An 18366-nucleotide genomic window follows, 5' to 3' on the forward strand; every position below is an offset into this window, starting at 1 on the left:
CGATCATCTTTCACTTTGTAATCATTCACTATCGGATTTTTATAATGATTCGAAAATGTTGTAGGTGCCTACCTAAGCCGAACCCTAGGTGATGGTGCTATAGATGACAACAGTGTGAAAATCAATGAGCACCTAAAAAGTTCCTACTAGCAAACGAGTGATCCGCTAACAATTGCGGAAGATGGAGCTGACGAGCGGAGTCATGAGTCCATATCGCAGCGCATGAAGAGAGAGCGAGCTTCCAAGGGAAGTATGGGGGTGAAGAGGCGTCAGGAGAAATGTGGCAAACGAAAACCAACTACGCATGTACCACGTGGTGAGAGGAACGCTCTGCTAGATCGTCGTAATGAAAGCTTTGCAGGTAGGGTGAAGACCCCCACCATCAGGTCCATCTCCATACTGGAAATGAGCTCAACTGGACAACCTACCGTAGTTGAAGCACACGGTGCCTCGACCTCATCTAGCACACCGGAGTACACGATCCGAAGTGAAGGTAACACTCCCATCCTTACTCTTCTTGCATCCCTTGAGACTGAACCCTCATTTATTGGTTTCGCACCTGAGCAGACGACATGGACGCTTACCTTAGTCGTCTCATGAATGATAATGTCAACCCTGACAGCCTCTTTGACGATGAGTATTACCTGTTTGCCGGTGAAGGTATGTACACCCACTTGAGCAACATCCACCCGTTGGGAATAGCACACTAATTATAAACATTGTTTGCAGGCTCAGATGCTGATGACATGGAGCACGACAAATTGGAAGACTCAAGTCACAATACCTATGTCGACCATGATCCATTGGACTATGTCTACTCAAACCTCCCAGACCACACACACATCCTGAAGCACGCCGCAAATTGCGATCACTGCAAGGCCAAGAAGTTTGTGTCCGAGGCCCCGGGATTCTGCTGTCGCAGTGGGCAGATCCAGCTGAAGCAACCGGAGCCCATCCCGGAGCTAATGAGGCTTTGGTCTAGCATGGACGCAGACTCAAGGCATTTTCGGGAGAACATACGGTTCTTCAACGGCCACTTCTCCTTCACAACCCTCGGCGTCAGCGTTGATGAAAGCTACACAAACATGAAGTCTGGGGTGTACACGTTCCGGGCGCACGTCACCATCTACCACAATGTTCATTCCTTCGGGCCAACATCACGTCCAGATCATCTACAGTTGTACTTCTACGATGACGACCCAGGCCTAACCCATCGCAAGGCTGCGACCGAGCAATTAGACCAGGATGTCATCAGAAAGTTAGTGGACATACTCAGGGAAAACCCGTACTCCCAACAGTTTAGGAGTTTGGGTGCGCACAGGGACAACCTCGACGATTACAGGATAGACCTCAACACTGACCAGAGACTAGACCAACGTAAGTATAATAGACCTCTGTCATCTGAGGTCGCTGCAATTTGGGTGGAGGGCACTGACCTAGCGAAGAGGTTCGATCGTAGGATTACACTTTGCGGGAATGACAACCAGAGGCACAGTATACATGTGACGTCTGGCTCGTATGACCCGCTCTCTTACCCACTCTTCTACCCAAGGGGGGAGCTCAGTTGGCACCCGAAACTTCCTAAATGTGATGTCCCTTGGCCAGTTGTGCAACAACCAAGAGGTAGACGTGATGATAATGATGATGAGGAGGAGGATGCAGGTAAGGCTTATGCGTATTCTGTCGTTTAGATGAATTGTATACTTCTCATATGAATCCTAATGTCCGTGTTACTCATCCATGTGCAGAGGGGAATAGCAGGTTATGCGTCTCGGTGAGAGACTACTATTGTTACATGCTCCAGACACGACCTGGGATATTCAATCCCATACTCTGTGGAGCACGATTGCTCCAGCAATGGGGGGTGGACATGTACATCAAGATTGAGAGTTGTAGGTTGAAATGGTACAGGAAGAACCAGACAAAGATCCGTGCCGACCTGTATAAAGGAGTTGTTGATACAATTACATCCGGGGAGACCTGGGCAAGTGCTGTTGGAGTAAGGATAGTGCTCCCTGGAACGTACCCAGGTGGCGACCGCGACATGAAGCGGAGGCATATGGATGCCATGGCAATTGTCCATACCTACGGGAAGCCTGACATCTTCTTGACCATGACCTGCAACCCTAACTGGGAAGAGATAACGAGTGAGTTGTTTCCTGGTCAAACAGCGCAAGACCGACCTGATCTTGTGGCTCGTGTGTTCCATGGCAAGTTAGAGGCTATGAAAGAGATGTTGTTCAAGAAGAATATACTGGGTGTTGTTGTCTCACATGTATACATAGTCGAGTTCCAGAAGAGGGGCCTCCCCCACGCACACTTTTTGTTGATCATGGATTCTGCCTATAAGCTTGTCGTTCCAGAGCAGTACGACCGACTCATTTCTGCCGAGCTCCCAGACAAGCAGAAGTATCCTGAACTCCACGCCTTGGTTGTGAAACATATGATGCACGGACCATGCGGTGCTCTCAACCCCAAAAATGTGTGCATGCAAAAGAACGAGTGCAAGTGCAGATACCCGCGGCCGTTCAATGAAAACACGGCATAGGGTAAGGACTCATACCCAGTTTATCGTCGTCGAGATAATGATCGGCAGGCTAAGGTCCGGGGTAAAATGTTGGACAACAGATGGGTTGTGCCGTATAACCCTTACCTTCTGCGGATGTTCAATTGCCACATCAATGTTGAGGTTTGCTCCAGCATAAAGGTCGTCAAATACCTTTACAAGTACATATACAAGGGCCATGATAGGGCTTCTTTCAGCATCGAGCAGCCCGACACCGATGGTAACATTGGTGAGATCAAAAGATACGTAGACGCGAGGTGGGTTACTCCTCCAGAGGCGATGTGGAGGATATTTGGCTTCCCCTTGTGTGCCAATGACCCGCCTATCCTACAGTTGCCTCTTCATCTCCCGAATATGCACAGGGTGGCATTCAATGAGCAAGCTCACTTGACTGACGTAGTCGCCTCTGAGAATGCTTCCAAATCCATGTTGACAGAGTATTTCAAAGCTAACCAAAACCACACGTGGGCTACGAATATATTGTACAAGGATTTTCCTAGAAGGTTTACATGGCAGAAGGGTAAGAAGTATTGGAAAGAGCGGGTGGAGCGTTATCAGATAGGTCGAATTGTGTCTGCCAATCCTGCCGAGGGAGAGCGATACTATCTGCGTGTGCTGCTAAACCATGTTGCTGGCAAGACATCCTATGTGGACCTGCTCACCGTGGACGGTAGGCTATGCGGGAGCTTTAGAGAGGCTGCCGAAAGGTTGGGACTCATCGAGGCAGATAACACGCTCGACGACTATCTTACCGAGGCAGAGCAGTGGGCGATGCCATGTTCGCTCAGGAGGCTCTTCGCAACAATTTTGGTGCACTGTGAGCCAGACGACGTGTGTGGTTTATGGGATAGGCACTTCGAGCCTATGTCTGATGACTATCGGCGATCACACACGTACCCGATTGAGGTGGAACAGATAGTGTTGCTTGACATTAGGGGTATGTTGCAGTCCATGGGCAAAGACATAGCTGATTTCGCTCTACCATGCATTGACGATGCGTTCGACCCAACCGAGGGCGAGGCCAGAGAAGTGATCGAGGAATCCAACGTCGATTTTGACATCAACGACACTAAATTGGCTTCGTCGCTAAACTCGGAGCAGAGGGCTGCATACGACGAGATACTAGTTTCTGTTGAACGCGGTGATGGGGGTGTGTTCTTTGTTGATGGCCCAGGAGGTACAGGGAAGACCTTCCTGTACAGGGTGCTGCTCGCCAAGGTTCGAAGCAAGGGAAACATCGCTATCGCTACCGCGACGTCAGGCGTCGCCGCTTCTATCATGCCTGGAGGCAGGACTGCCCACTCGAGGTTCAAGATCCCATTGAGCTGCAACGATGGCGCCTCATGCACCTTCACAAAGCAGAGTGGTACCGCCAAGCTATTGAGGATGGCCTCATTGATACTATGGGATGAGGCTGAGGGAGTCCTGGACTAAGGGGTCCTCGGGTGTCCGGCCTGTTATCCATGGGCCGGACTGGTGGGCTGTGAAGACATGAAGACCGAAGACCATACTCGTGTCCGGATTGGACTCTCCTTGGCGTGGAAGGCAAGCTAGGCGACCAGCTGTGAAGATTCCTTCTTATGTAACCGACTCCGTGTAACCCTAGATCTCTCCGGTGTCTATATAAACCGGAGAGCATAGTCCGGATAGGGGATATTCATTACCATATACACATAGGCTAGACTTCTAGGGTTTAGCCATTACGATCTCGTGGTAGATCAACTCTTGTAACACTCATATTCATCAAGATGAATCAAGCAGGAAGTAGGGTATTAACTCCATAGAGAGGGCCCAAACCTGGGTAAACATCGTGTCCCCCGTCTCCTGTTACCATCGATCCTAGACGCACAGTTCGGGACCCCCTACCCGAGATCCGCCGGTTTTGACACCGACATTGGTGCTTTCATTGAGAGTTCCACTGTGCCGTCGACAAAAGGTTTGATGGCCCCTTCAATCGTCGATGATGACGCTGTCCAGGGAGAAACCTTTCTCCCCGGACAGATCTTTGTGTTCGGCGGCTTCGTTCTACGGGCCAACTCGCTTGGCCATCTGGAGCAGATCGACAGCTACGCCCCTGTCCATCAGGTCAGATTCGGAAGCTTGAACTACGTTGCGGACATCCGTGGAGACTTGATCTTTGACGGATTCGAGACCGCGGCAATCGCTCCCCGCCGCCCCGATGGACATGGCTTAAACCTGTCATCGGGCTGCATCCAGGAGAGAGCTCCTGCAGCAACTCTGGCCTTAGATCCGGAGCAGATCAAGTCCCCCGAAGATGGGAAGCTCAACCCCATCGCGGGGGCTACCGATTCTGCAGCGTTGGAGCCGCTCGCAGATTCCACTGCGTACGACATCTGCATCAACGGAACCCCGGACTCTTCTCCGGTGTCGGGTTCCGAACCCTGCGAGCTCGCGGATACCGAACTCGATCGGTTATCGATCTTCAAGTTCAGCGCCGCAGATGTCTTCCAACACTCGCCCATGGGCGACCTAGTAAACTCATTAAAAAACCTATCCCTGGCAGATGGATCATCGCCGAACCATGTTCGGTTCGAAGTTACGGCGGATGATGGAGAATTTTGCTTCCCACCCGCCACCCACTCTATAGCCACCGTCGAAGACCCAACCAACACGCCTGACCACCGCTCCGAAGACATCGCCGGTATGGACGATGATGAGGGGCAGGGCCAGAGCTTTCTACCCGCTAGACACGGGATGGCCACTTCCTGGTATGATGTGTGTATGATAGACACACCCGACGACGCTCTCGACGATGCCAAGGAGGATCCAGTCGAGAATAAACCTCCTGGTACACAATCCGAACACCGGCACCCACGGCGCCGCTCCAAGTCACATTGCCCAAGAGAAAACACTGCTAGCATCAGAAAAGACAACACTACGGACAATGAAGACCCTGTTGAGGTAGAATCCGAATAGGAGGAACAGGAAAGCGGGTAAGACAGCCCTGATGAACAGGCCACATATGGAGACTCGGAGGACAGCAATTATCTCCCACTCTTCAAGGAAGAGGAGATCCTCGGCAGTAAGGATTTTATCATGCCTAAGGAACCTCTCGAACAGGAACGCTTTAAACGCCGGCTTATAGCCACTTCAAGGAGCCTAAGGAAGAAGCAGTTGCAGCTTCAAGCAAGCCAGGATTTGCTCAATGATAGATGGACTGAGGTCCTGGCCGCCGAAGAATACGGCCTTAGCGGCCCAGACGAAAGCCACCCCAAGAGTAGGTGGCTCCCTCGGTACGATGGCAGGGCGTTGGAACCCACACCACCATCAAACAACGCGGTGAGCCGACCACAATTTGGTCCGAACAAAGCAGCAGCCCAAGCAGAGCACCATACCAACCCATCCGGCCACCCGAGCAAGAATAAAACAGCTCGGGGGAACACTCGCGACATCCAACAAGACCTGGAGGGTAGAACAGGACAAACAAAACCGACACCCAGATCGCGCGGACATGCCCCGACCAGTAACGACGGTTATCTATTCGGACACAACAGACCCGACCACACTCGGTCCAAAAACCGTAAGCGGAGTCCGCCGGAGGTGCTCCACAGTGTGGCCCAACATGGAGGAACTGCACACCCTCTCTGCTTCACCGACGAGGTAATGGAGCACGAATTCCCAGACGGGTTTAAACCCATTAACATCGAATCATACGATGGAACAACAGATCCCGCGGTATGGATTGAGGATTACCTCCTCCATATTCACATGGCTCGCGGAGACGACCTTCATGCCATTAAATACATACCTCTCAAGCTTAAAGAGCCAGCTCGCTGCTAGCTAAACAGTTTACCAGAAAATTCTATTGGTAGCTGGGAAGATTTGGAAGACGCCTTTCGAGACAACTTCCAAGGAACATATGTCCGGCCACTAGATGCCGATGACTTAAGTCATATTGTCCAGAAGCCCGGCGAGTCAGCCAGGGAGCTCTGGACTAGGTTCTTAGTCAAAAAGAACCAAATTGTCGACTGTCCGGACGTAGAAGCCCTCGCAGCCTTCAAACATGGCGTCCGGGATGAATGGCTAGTGCGTCACCTCGGCCAAGAAGGACCCAAGTCCATGACAGCCCTTACTGCTCTAATGACTTGCTTTTGTGCGGGAGAAGACAACTGGCTCGCTCGTAAAAGCAACAACGCCAGCGACCCGGGCACTTCCGAAATTCAAGACGGCAACGGTAAGCCACGATGAACCGAACACAACAGTCGCAGTAATACATGCGACACAGCGATGAACGCCGGATTTCACAATCTGAAGCCCGGTCAACGGAAGAAGCCACTAAAGGCAAACCAGGATGGACCATCCACCCTTGACAGGATATTGGACCGACCTTGTTAGATTCACGGTCACCCTGATAGGCCAGCTAATCATACCAACAGAAACTGTTGGGTCCTCAAGCAGGCAGGCAAGCTCAACGCCGATCACAAGGGGAGGAGGCCACCAGGCGATAGAGACGACGGATCGGCTCGCTAGCCGAACACCAGGGGCCAGAAACACTTTCCCTCTGAAGTTCGACCACTCCCAGAACGGAAATAGCAGTTCGGCTTCCGCCACCCACCTACTGTACTGGCAAATTTTACACCACGCGTACATCACTACGCACTTAAGATACCATGGGCATCGGCGGAAGCACAATATGGACAACCCTGCAAGAATCCCCGTAACGTTTCTATCCATTTTTCTTATTTTTCTGTATCACTTCTTAAAAATAGGTGACCGTCAGGACAACATCTACATCAGACTCTATCGAAGTTCGGATCCACACACTCACCTAAGGGGCCACTCCCGTTAAGGATTCCCCTCCCCAAGGACGGGCGGCGCAGACGTGCGACAGGAGGTCCAAAATAAGCTTTTGTAGACCGCACTCTTTCTTTTGAGCCTGTACCATGCCCTTCTCCTTTGTTCCCAACCCCGAGCATGTCAAATAGCTGGGTTGTGGTTTTTACTCTTTATATATATTTATCAGTGGCATATTGCTCCGCTCCCAGTAAACTTTATCCGAACTAATCTTTTATGCTCTTTCTACAATGAGTCCAGCCGTAACGGCTGCCTTACAAGACGCGCCTCGGCATAACTAGTCAGGGGCTCGGTATGGGAACAAACGAGTCGCCAGTAAAAGTCCGAACAACTCTATAGCGTACTTCAGCGTCGCAAGTTTGGCCTTATATGCATCAGCTCCGAATCATTGTCTTTGGTCAATAGTTGGGTTGCCCGGCTCCTGTGCTTGCTACCCTACGTTCCGCTCTATCGGCTAGGGTAGTAAAGGGAGAACTACTGCGATTGTGCCCTGGCCTAGACCGGATGAGCACCTCAGTAGAGAAAGCCGAAAACTGACTGTCATGATGCGGCGAGAGCTGGTCAACCACTTGACGACCTATTCGAATCTTTAGTGATTCTCCGTGTCACACGAGGGATCTTTTTTAGATCAACATATGTAAGGCACTATGCGTCGTATACATACCAGGGGCTATGTCGTAGCCCCACCATAAAACTCCTATGGCTAAGTGAAAGTGTTAATGCCTTATAGTCCGATTGCCTGGTTCGCTGCATTATCACCTCCTTTACGGACCAAGACGTTGGATAAAGAGTGATTAAATGTTTTTTCGAACACCCCCGTACTTCCTACGAGGGGTCTGAAGCCGACGACTGGAAAACTTTCAGATTATATTTAAAAAAAGGCCGCACAGGAGGAATTCAAGCTTTGGAGCAAAAATATAAAATAGATCAATTATAAAATTGTCTTTTACAATTCTAATACACCTCACTCGAACATTATGTTCTTAGAGCATTGACCCTCTATCAGGCGGGCGGCTTCCAGGACGCCTTCAAAATAATGCTCCGGCTCATTACGGTCCTTGCCCTTGGGCGGACTCTTCGCAGCATCATCGACGGCCTTCATCTTCCCCCAGAATGTCTTGACTCGGGCAAAGGCCATCCGTGCACTCTCAATGCATGCCGACCGCTTCGCAGCATCGATACGCGGCACCGCATCAACAAGACGCCGCACCAGGCCAAAATAGCTCTTGGGAACAGGCTCACTCGGCCACAACCGGATTATGACGTTCTTCATGGCGTCGCCGGATATCCTATGAAGCTCGGCCCATTGGGACATCTGTTCATTTAGCAACAGAGGGCGCTTTGATGCGCCAAATTGTGACCAGAAAAGCTTCTCCGTTGCATACCCCTCTTGCGCTTGGTAAAATTGCGCCGCATCAAAAGAACTCTTCGGCAAGTCTAAAAATTCGGCCGGAGAACTCCAGACCTGGTTTAGCTGAGTATAGTCCAGATCGCCAAACTTAGTTTGAAGCAAAAAGGGCTTACCGGCCGCTATCTCCTTAGCCTGCCGAATCTCTTCACGAGCTGCCCTAGATTCAGACCGAGCTTCACTCGCCTCTCGTACGTCCTTATCAAGTTCAGCCATTTTGGCTTTATTCTCCTTCTCAAGGAATTCACAGCGGCTGGCAGTATTCTTCAATTCAAGCGCCAGTGCGGATATTTTCTCCCCACTTCGGCGCCGAGCTGCCTGTTCGGGTCTTAGATCAGCCGATGCCTTCTCGGCAGCCGCATCACTACACCGGGCCAGCTCCTTGGCCCGGACTAGCTCCGCCCGAAGAGCTTCAACGGCGGCAGCACCATCTGCAACCATGCACATTTCATATAAAACCCTTTTCGGTGTCAGGCCTACATTACAAGAACATTGGTGTAAGTAATGCTCGAACTATATACCTTGCGAGTCGTCAAGACGCCTGTTGATCAATGCAACATCATCCTCTGCAATATCTAGCTTTTGCTGCAGTTCGGCCACTTCCGTATTTTGGGTAGCTACAGGAGGGGAGGCAGCCTGTATTCCAAGTTAAATCAAGGTTAGTAACTGAGCATATCTTTTTGATCCTCCGATCGCTTCCTTCGGACAGCAATCCGAGTCTCAGAGGCTACTGCATATACAACAGGTGCATTCTGTCAATATCATTCAATTGGCAAAACTACATCACAAACCTCAAAACCTCTTAGAAGGCTCGAGAAGGCCTCGTTGAATCCGCTTTTCGCAGATAGAACCTTTTCGACCACCGTAACCATCAAGGCACGGTGCTTCCCTAAAATGGACGCGCGCCGCAGCATGTCCGTCAACATTTCCGGCGCCCGACGTCTTCGGAAACCGCTGCCGGAGTACGGCATTCCTTTGAAGGAATCTACCTATTCTCCCCCAGAATCGTCTCCGGCTGTAAACCGGACGGTTCGGGGCCATCATTCTTGATTCCCGAACCCTGGGTGACAGAGGCACCACCTTCGGGTAACGCCTTCTTTGTTTCCTGCACCGCTTGACGATGGGGAGGAGCTCTTCGGGATGATACCTCGGTATCATCCCCCCTATTGGGCGAAGATGCCGGAGATAGCGTGTCACTCTCCATCATCTCCGGAAGAAGGTCTCCCGAGGAGGAGGACGATTGAGAAACACCAGGCGTTAACCTGCGTGGATGTGCATATGTCGGATGATTACTTCACTAATAGGAAAAGAATGAGGTACGTTTAAAGTGCCCCAGCCTCACTTACGGTTTGGCGAGAGGTTCATCCTCGCCAGAAAGCCTTGCGGCAGCATCGCTCGCCCGGCCCGAACTGCCCGATGATGGCATTTTCCCTCTCTTGGAAGGCTTTCCCTCCTGATCTTCAGAAGCAGCCCTCTTTTTGCCATGGAGAGCTTCCTCCGCACCTTTGCCCTTGGGTAAAAGAGTTTCAGTTTCCCCGAACACAGCGTCTAATTCGTCCTCAGGGCGGGTATCACCTTCGGGCCCCCCGCTCTCGCCCCCCTCTGCAGACACCTGGTACGGTGTGGGAATCAGCATTCTCGTTAGCAGGGCGGTCGTAGAGTCTTCGAGAAGGGGCGCCGGACACCAGATTAACACCGCTTTCTTTATCCAATCCTGTATAGGGATGGATTGTTCAGTATCTTGTCAAGAGATTCTTGAATGGAAGGTGTTCAGAGTTTGAATACTTACTGCAGTGTCCGGATGATTGCAGTCAAGGCCGACGTCTTCGGTGGTGTCCGGCCATTGCTCTCATTCCCCGAAATATAATTTCCACATTCCTTCGTGCGTGGTGCCGAAGAAGTGCTGAAGAGGCCACCGCCCTTCTGAATTAAACTCCCACATACGGAGAGGCCGCTGACATGGCAGGGTCCGGCGGACTAACATTACTTGAACGACGCTCACAAGACCGATGCCCTTCTCGATAAGGCTTCGGATGCGACCTTGCAGAGTCTGCACTTCATTGACGGATCCTCAGTCCAGTCCCTTATTGATCCATGAAGCAAGCTGAATTGGAGGGCCGGGTCGGAATGCAGGCGTAGCCGCCCACTTGGAGCCCCGCGGCTCGTTGATATAAAACCACCCCTGCTGCCACAGGCCGGAAGACTTGGCGAAAGATCCTTCGAACCAAACCACGCTGGCAAGCTTGCCTATTGTGACGCTGCCACACTCTGCCTGCTCCTCCTCTGTCACCTGCGGCCTCACGTCAAAGGTCTTGAGCCATAAACCAAAGTGCGGAGGAGTCTGGAGGAAGGCCTCACACGTGACGATAAATGTCGAGATGAGGAGAATAGAGTCTGGGGCCAGATCGTGAAAGTCTAGCCCATAGTAGAACATGAGCCCCCGGACGAAGGGGTTAAGTGCGAACCCTAACCCATGGAGGAAGTGGGACACAAACACTACCCTCTCGCCGGATTTGGGGGTAGGAACGACCTGCCCCTGTGCAGGAAGCCGATGAAGGATTTTCGGGGTCAGATACATCGCTGCGCGGAGCTTCGCAATATCCTCCTCTGTGATAGAAGAAGCCACCCACCGGCCTTGACGGCTGGATCCGGACATGATTATGGCTGGTGGCGATGGGAACCCGAGGGTTGGAACTTGGGGTGGCTAGGGTTGAGGAAGAAGCAAGCGCAAAGGAAGAAGACGAGTCTGGGACCCTATATAAAGACCCCAAATACTAAGCGTATCCACCTGGGTCTCGAAACTTACCTATCCCCAGAGAGTTGTACCCAGGGAACGGTTGGGTTACCCACGCTTGCATTAATGAAAATCCCGTGAATAAGGGAACACGATCTCTGCCTTGGCAAGACGTGCCAGTAAAACCGCGTCCCGAGACGTGGGGCGACGTGCTAGCCAACGGTTGGAAATAGTAGCCGGGCAGGCGTGATGCGATGTCATAAACAGTTATCAACAAATTAGACTCATGGAATATTGTATTTTCTGCAATTATATACACAGGTCCGAATATATCTACTACATCCGAAGACTATTCCGGAGTTCGGAGGGAGGGAACCCGCCTTGCAATGCCAAAGACAATCTGCGCGCCGGACTCCTCGTCATTGAAGCCAGGTTCAGGGGCTACTAAGGGAGTCCTGGACTAAGGGAGTCCTGGACTAAGGGGTCCTCGGGCTGTCGGCGTTCTGGGAACGGGGGTCCCCAGAACTTGCCTGCCTGCGGCCCACGGCGTGGCCAGGCCAGCAGGCCGTACGGCCCATCTTCATCAACAAAGCATCCAAGACCCTAGCGAGGGGCCAAGCCTCGCGAGCCAGACGAAGCAAGACCTCCTCAGGAGTGGCCTGGTCAGGCAGGCTCACGAGGAGTGGAGATATCAAGGCGGGGCAAACCTCACGAGGCTCTCGTGACGTGAGCCATGACGATCGGCGCTAGGCGGGCGCCAGTGCGCGCAGCGTCCTTGTTTCCTCTTTGGTGCTAAGGAGGCCAGCGCAGGTGAGGAGTACCGAGGCATCAGTCAAAGGTTGCCATATCGGTGCAACGAGACCAAGACCAGAAAGACGGCAAGGCGGAGGTCATCGTGGAGCCCAAGACGGTGTCACCACCAGAGCCTTCTGCAGGCGAAGACCACTTTTGTCAGGATAGCTTGTACTAGCTGTCCCCCTTCAAATTTGCCCACCGTTGTTGGCTCCATTCCCGCTCAATATTTGGGGAGAGGACCAGGGCCTATATAAGTAGAGCTAGCCACCACAGTAGGGGGGATCGAGCAGTTCATCCAGCTCTCACCCGCTAAGTCACCAAGCACAAGAACACCTCAACCTCAGGAGGCTGTTCTTCCCTCTGTACTGTTCATCATCAGCCCAAGAGGCAATCCACCACCACCACACTGGAGTAGGGTATTACGCCACAACGGTGGCCCGAACCAGTATAAACCTCATGCCTTTCTGTGTTGCGAGTTCGTCGAGTTCGTCCGCGAGATCTTAGCGAGCTAGGGCGTAGATCGGTAGGAGGGAAAGACTTCGCGCGCACCCCAGTGTTCGAACCTTAAGGGTTTGCCGGAACCCCACATCCGACATTTGGCGCGCCGGGTAGGGGTGCGCCGGAGCTTCTTCTCCGCCAATCGACTTGCCGACGTTCCACGGTCAAGATGTCCGGCGACCCAAGAGCTGACTCCGACCGCTGGGCAGCCTGGCCGGCCCGGGCGACGACACCCGCTCATGAAGACCTCGACCCCGCGCTCCAGGCGGCGCGGGCGTCGTCCAACGCTGCACGGCTAGGTGTCATCCACCCCCACTCCACGACAGGTATGAGCCGCTGCAAGGGCAGCAAGCCACACCGTGGCAACGGCGCCGCACTCGCGGCGAGAGCAGGCGAACATGCGGGCATCACTCACCGTGGCAAGGGAGCTGCTGCGGTGCCGGCTGATGGAGAGCGGCCGGGCGGCACTGCTGGAACGTGTTGCCAAGCTGCTGGACGCGGCGGCCTCTGGAACGCCACCTTTCTATCATCAGCTTCCTACTCAGGCCTCTACAGGGATTCACGGCGGGCCGCGTGATACGTCTCCAACGTATCTATAATTTATGAAGTATTCATGCTATTATATTATCCATCTTAGATGTTTAATGGGCTTTACTAAGCACTTTTATATGATTTTTGGGACTAACCTATTAACCCAGAGCCCAGTGTCAGTTCCTGTTTTTTCCCTTGTTTCAGTGTTTCGAAGAAAAGGAATATCAAACATAGTACAAACGGAATGAAACCTTCGGGAAAGTTATTTCTGGAACGGAAGCAATCCAGGGCACTTGGAGTGCACGTCAGGGAATCAACAAGGAGGGCACGAGGCAGGGGGGCGCGCCCACCCCCTGGGCGCACCCTCCACCCTCGTGGGCCCCTCGTGGCTCCCCTGACGTATTTCTTCCGCCTATATATATCCATATACCCTAAAACCTTCGGGGAACAGAATAGATCGGGAGTTCCGCCGCCGCAAGCCTCTGTAGCCACCAAAACCCAATCGGGACCTTGTTCCGGCATCCTGCCGGAGGGGGGAACCCTCACCGGTGGCTATCTTCATCATCCCGGTGCTCTCCATGACGAGGAGGGAGTAGTTCACCCTCGGGGCTGAGGGTATGTACCAGTAGCTATGTGTTTGATCTCTCTCTCTCGTGTTCTTGAGGTGATACGATCTTAATGTATCGCGAGCTTTGCTATTGTAGTTGGATCTTATGATGTTTCTCCCCCTTTACTCTCTTGTAATGAATTGAGTTTCCCCTTTGAATTTATCTTATCGGATTGAGTCTTTTAATGATTTGAGAACACTTGATGTATGTCTTGCGTGGGATACCTGTGGTGACAATGGGGTATTCTATTGATCCACTTGATGTATGTTTTGGTGATCAACTTGCGGGTTCCGCCCATGAACCTATGCATAGGGGTTGGCACACGTTTTCATCTTGATTCTCCGGTAGAAACTTTGGGGCACTCTTTGAGGTTCTATGTGTTGGTTGAATAGATGAATATGAGATTGTGTGATGCATATCGTGTAATCATACCCATGGATACTTGAGGTGACATTGGAGTATCTAGGTGACATTAGGGTTTTGGTTGATGTGTGTCTTAAGGTGTTATTTTACTACGAACTCTAGGGCTGTTTGTGACACTTATAGGAATAGCCCAATGGATTGATCAGAAAGAATAACTTTGAGGTGGTTTCGTACCCTACCATAATCTCTTTGTTTGTTCTCCGCTATTAGTGGCTTTGGAGTGACTCTTTGTTGCATGTTGAGGGATATTTATATGATCCAATTATGTTATTATTGTTGAGAGAACTTGCACTAGTGAAAGTATGAACCCTAGGCCTTGTTTCCTAGCATTGCAATACCGTTTTCGCTCACTTTTATCATTAGTTACCTTGCTGTTTTTATATTTTCAGATTACAAAAACCTATATCTACCATCCATATTGCACTTGTATCACCATCTCTTCGCCGAACTAGTGCACCTATACAATTTACCATAGTATTGGGTGTGTTGGGGACACAAGAGACTCTTTGTTATTTGCTTGCAGGGTTGCTTGAGAGAGACCATCTTCATCCTACGCCTCCCACGGATTGATAAACCTTAGGTCATCCACTTGAGGGAAACTTGCTACTGTCCTACAAACCTCTGCACTTGGAGGCCCAACAACGTCTACAAGAAGAAGGTTGTGTAGTAGACATCAAGCTCTTTTCTGGTGCCGTTGCCGGGGAGGCTAGGTAAGCGGCACTCACACCCCGTCAACTAAGCTCTTTTCTGGCGCCGTTGCCGGGGAGGTGAGTGCTTGAAGGTATATCTTTAGATCTTGCAATCAAATCTTTTAGTTTCTTGTTTTATCAGTTTAGTTTATAAAAGAAAACTACGAAAAAATGGAATTGAGGGTACCTCATATGCTTCATCTTTTTAATGTCTTCCGTGAAAATAAGGATTCTGATAATTGTGCTCAATTGTCAGAGGAAGAATGCATTAGAATGTTTGGCACTAAATATGTGAATGATGAGCATGATTGCAATGTTCTTAGTATGAATTCTTTGAATACCCATGATGCTAATGATATGCAAAGCCACAAGCTTGGGGATGCTATGTTTGATGAAGATGATATGTTTAGTCCCCCAAGTTTTGATATGCAAATTTATAATGATGATGGCATGCCTCCTACTTATGATGATTATATTGATGAAAGTGGGTTTGGAAGAGTGTCAACTTTAGGAAGTAGTTATCCCACTATTTTGGAGGATGTTGAATCTTATAATATTTATGAAAGTGGATTTGGAGAGGTCATGACTTTATTTAGTGATGAATCCACTATCTTGGAAGAGGTTTCAATTGATTATGATGAGAACAAAGTTGCTACTTATGATGATTATTGTGATGAAACTTATGCTATAAAGAGTAGTGATGATTTATTTACAAAACTTGTCATGATTATGAGTACCCTTTCTCTGAACATTACTCTTTTAATGTGGAAACAATTTATAGTATTCAAGTCTCTTATGATACTCCCACTATTCCGAATGAGAAGAATTTTGCTTATGTGGAGAGTAATAAAATTTCTATGCTAGTAGATCATGAAAAGAATGCTTTAGGTGCTGGTTATATTTTTGAATTCATTCATGATGCTACTGAAAATTATTATGAGGGAGTAATATATGCTTGTAGGAATTGCAATAATATCAAGTTTCCTCTCTATGTGCTTAAAGTTTTGAAGTTATGCTTGTTTTGCCTTCCTATGCTAGTTGATTGTTGTTCCCATAAGTTGTTTGCTCACAAAATCCCTATGCATAGGAAGTGGGTTGGACTTAAATGTGCCAGTCATATTCTTCATGATGCTCTCTTTATGTTTCAATTCCTATCTTTTTTGTGAGCATCATTGAAATCATCATGCCTAGCTAGGGGCGTTAAATGATAGCGCTTGTTGGGAGGCAACCCAATTTTATTTTTGTTCCTTGCTTTTTGGTTCTGTTTAGGAATAAATAATACATCTAGTTTCTGTTTAGATGTGGTTTTATGTTTTAATTAGTGTTTGTGCCAAGTAAGACCTATAGGATCTTCTTGGATGATAGTTATTTGATCTTGCTGAAAATTCCAGAAACTTTCTGTTCACGAAAGCAATTGTTTAAAATCACCAGAACGTGATAAAATACTCATTCCAATTGCAGCAGATCAATAATCAAATTATCTAGGATGTCCTATTTTGGTAGAATTTTTTGAGTTCCAGAAGTTTGCGTTAGTTACAGATTACTAGAGACTGTTCTGTTTTTGACAGATTCTGTTTTTCGTGTGTTGATTGCTTATTTTGATGAATCTATGGCTAGTAAAATAGTTTATAAACCATAGAGAAGTTGGAATACAGTATATTTAACACCAATATAAATAAAGAATGAGTTCAATACAGTACCTTGAAGTGGTGTTTTGTTTTCTTTCACTAACGGAGCTCACGAGTTTTCTGTTGAGTTTTGTGTTGTGAAGTTTTCAAGTTTTGGGTAAAGATTCGATGGACTATGGAATAAGGAGTGGCAAGAGCCTAAGCTTAGGGATTCCCAAGGTACCCCAAGGTAATATTCAAGGATAACCAAGAGCCTAAGCTTGGGGATGCCCCGGATGGCATCCCCTCTTTCGTCTTCGTTCATCGGTCACTTTACTTGGAGCTATATTTTTATTCACCACATGATATGTGTTTTGCTTGGAGCGTCCTTTTATTTTCTTTAGCTTTGCTTGCTGTTTGAATAAATTACCGAGATCTGAAATTCTTAAATGAGAGAGAGTCTTCACATAGCTACATAATTATGTAACTACTCATTGATCTTCACTTATATCTTTTTGGAGTAGTTTGTCATTTACTCGTGTGCTTCACTTATATCTTATGAGTAAATGGTTGGATGATTTGAATGTCATAAATCTGAAATTATATATGTTTCATATGCTTATTCCTTGGGGAGTAATGACTTTACATACAAGAAGTAGAGGTGGTAAATTTTTTGAAGGTTAGCAAACGTTGTATTGGTCACTTGAACAATTCATGAAAGAATATTGAAGGAAGAGAGATTTCACATATAAATATACTATCTTGGGCATCTTCTATGATTGTGAGCCCCATTAATTATTTTCAAACCTGAGCAAATTAGTTGAAGTTGGACAAGGAAGACAACGAAATGAGTTATTCTTGGGTATATTTGTATAGAAATTATATTGTTATGGATCCTCCAACATGTGGTGCTTGCTATTTAGAATCCTTTGCTAGCCAAAAATATCCGTACTAAGTGGGAATACTGCTTGTGCATCCAAACTCCTTGAACCAAGTTTCTTCCATGAGTGACCACCATATCTACCTATATGTGGTATTTACCTGCCGTTCCAAGTAAATTTGCATGTGCCAAACTCTAAACCTTCAAATAATAATATGTTTTGTATGCCCGAATCGCTCATGTAGTGACTAGGGGCTAGCAGTATCTTCCATGCTAGGTGGGTTATTCTCACGATGAGTGGACTCCGCTCATCATTCACGAGAAAATGGCTGGTAACTGGGATGCCCAGTCCCATGATCAAAAGATCAAAATCAAATCAAAAATAATTGCAAAGAAAAGTCCCCTAGGATTGATGTTAGTTGGAGGCACCCCTTGTTTCGGGCAAGCCATGGATTGATGATTGTTGGTGGAGGGGGAGTAAATTTTTTTTACCTTTCTGTTTGGGAACCGCCTATAATGTATGTAGTATGGAAGATATTGGGAACTCTTGGTCGTTATGTTGACAATGAAAGCATACCTCTCAAAATTATTTTCATCTCTGTTTTTGCTTCGAGCTCTGGCACCTCTGCAAATCCCTGCTTCCCTCTGCGAAGGGCCTATCTTTTACTTTTATGCAAGAGTCAGTAGTATTCCTTCTCATTCCAACCTACTCTTTAGTTGGCAAGCATCATGTGATGGAAAGATCTAGGCATATATGGCCATTCAAATATATTTGAGCATGAATTATCACTGTTGACATTACCCCTGAGGTA

The 18366-nt window shown here is 48.8% G+C and overlaps 2 protein-coding genes across 2 annotated transcripts; both read left to right on the top strand.

Moving 5' to 3' along the window:
* The first annotated feature begins 572 nt into the window (after positions 1-572).
* On the top strand, positions 573-2548 carry LOC109733059 (uncharacterized). Its single transcript, XM_020292261.1, has 4 exons — positions 573-660; positions 730-1377; positions 1606-1662; positions 1749-2548. Exons 1-4 carry the CDS (start codon positions 573-575, stop codon positions 2546-2548), a joined length of 1593 nt encoding a protein of 530 aa, XP_020147850.1.
* Positions 2549-2614: 66 nt separating this feature from the next.
* On the top strand, positions 2615-4000 carry LOC109733069 (uncharacterized). Its single transcript, XM_020292271.1, has one exon. It carries the CDS (start codon positions 2615-2617, stop codon positions 3998-4000), a length of 1386 nt encoding a protein of 461 aa, XP_020147860.1.
* Positions 4001-18366: the final 14366 nt, after the last annotated feature.

Source organism: Aegilops tauschii, chromosome 5 (assembly GCF_002575655.3).
Source record: "Aegilops tauschii subsp. strangulata cultivar AL8/78 chromosome 5, Aet v6.0, whole genome shotgun sequence".
Taxonomy (NCBI): domain Eukaryota; kingdom Viridiplantae; phylum Streptophyta; class Magnoliopsida; order Poales; family Poaceae; genus Aegilops; species Aegilops tauschii.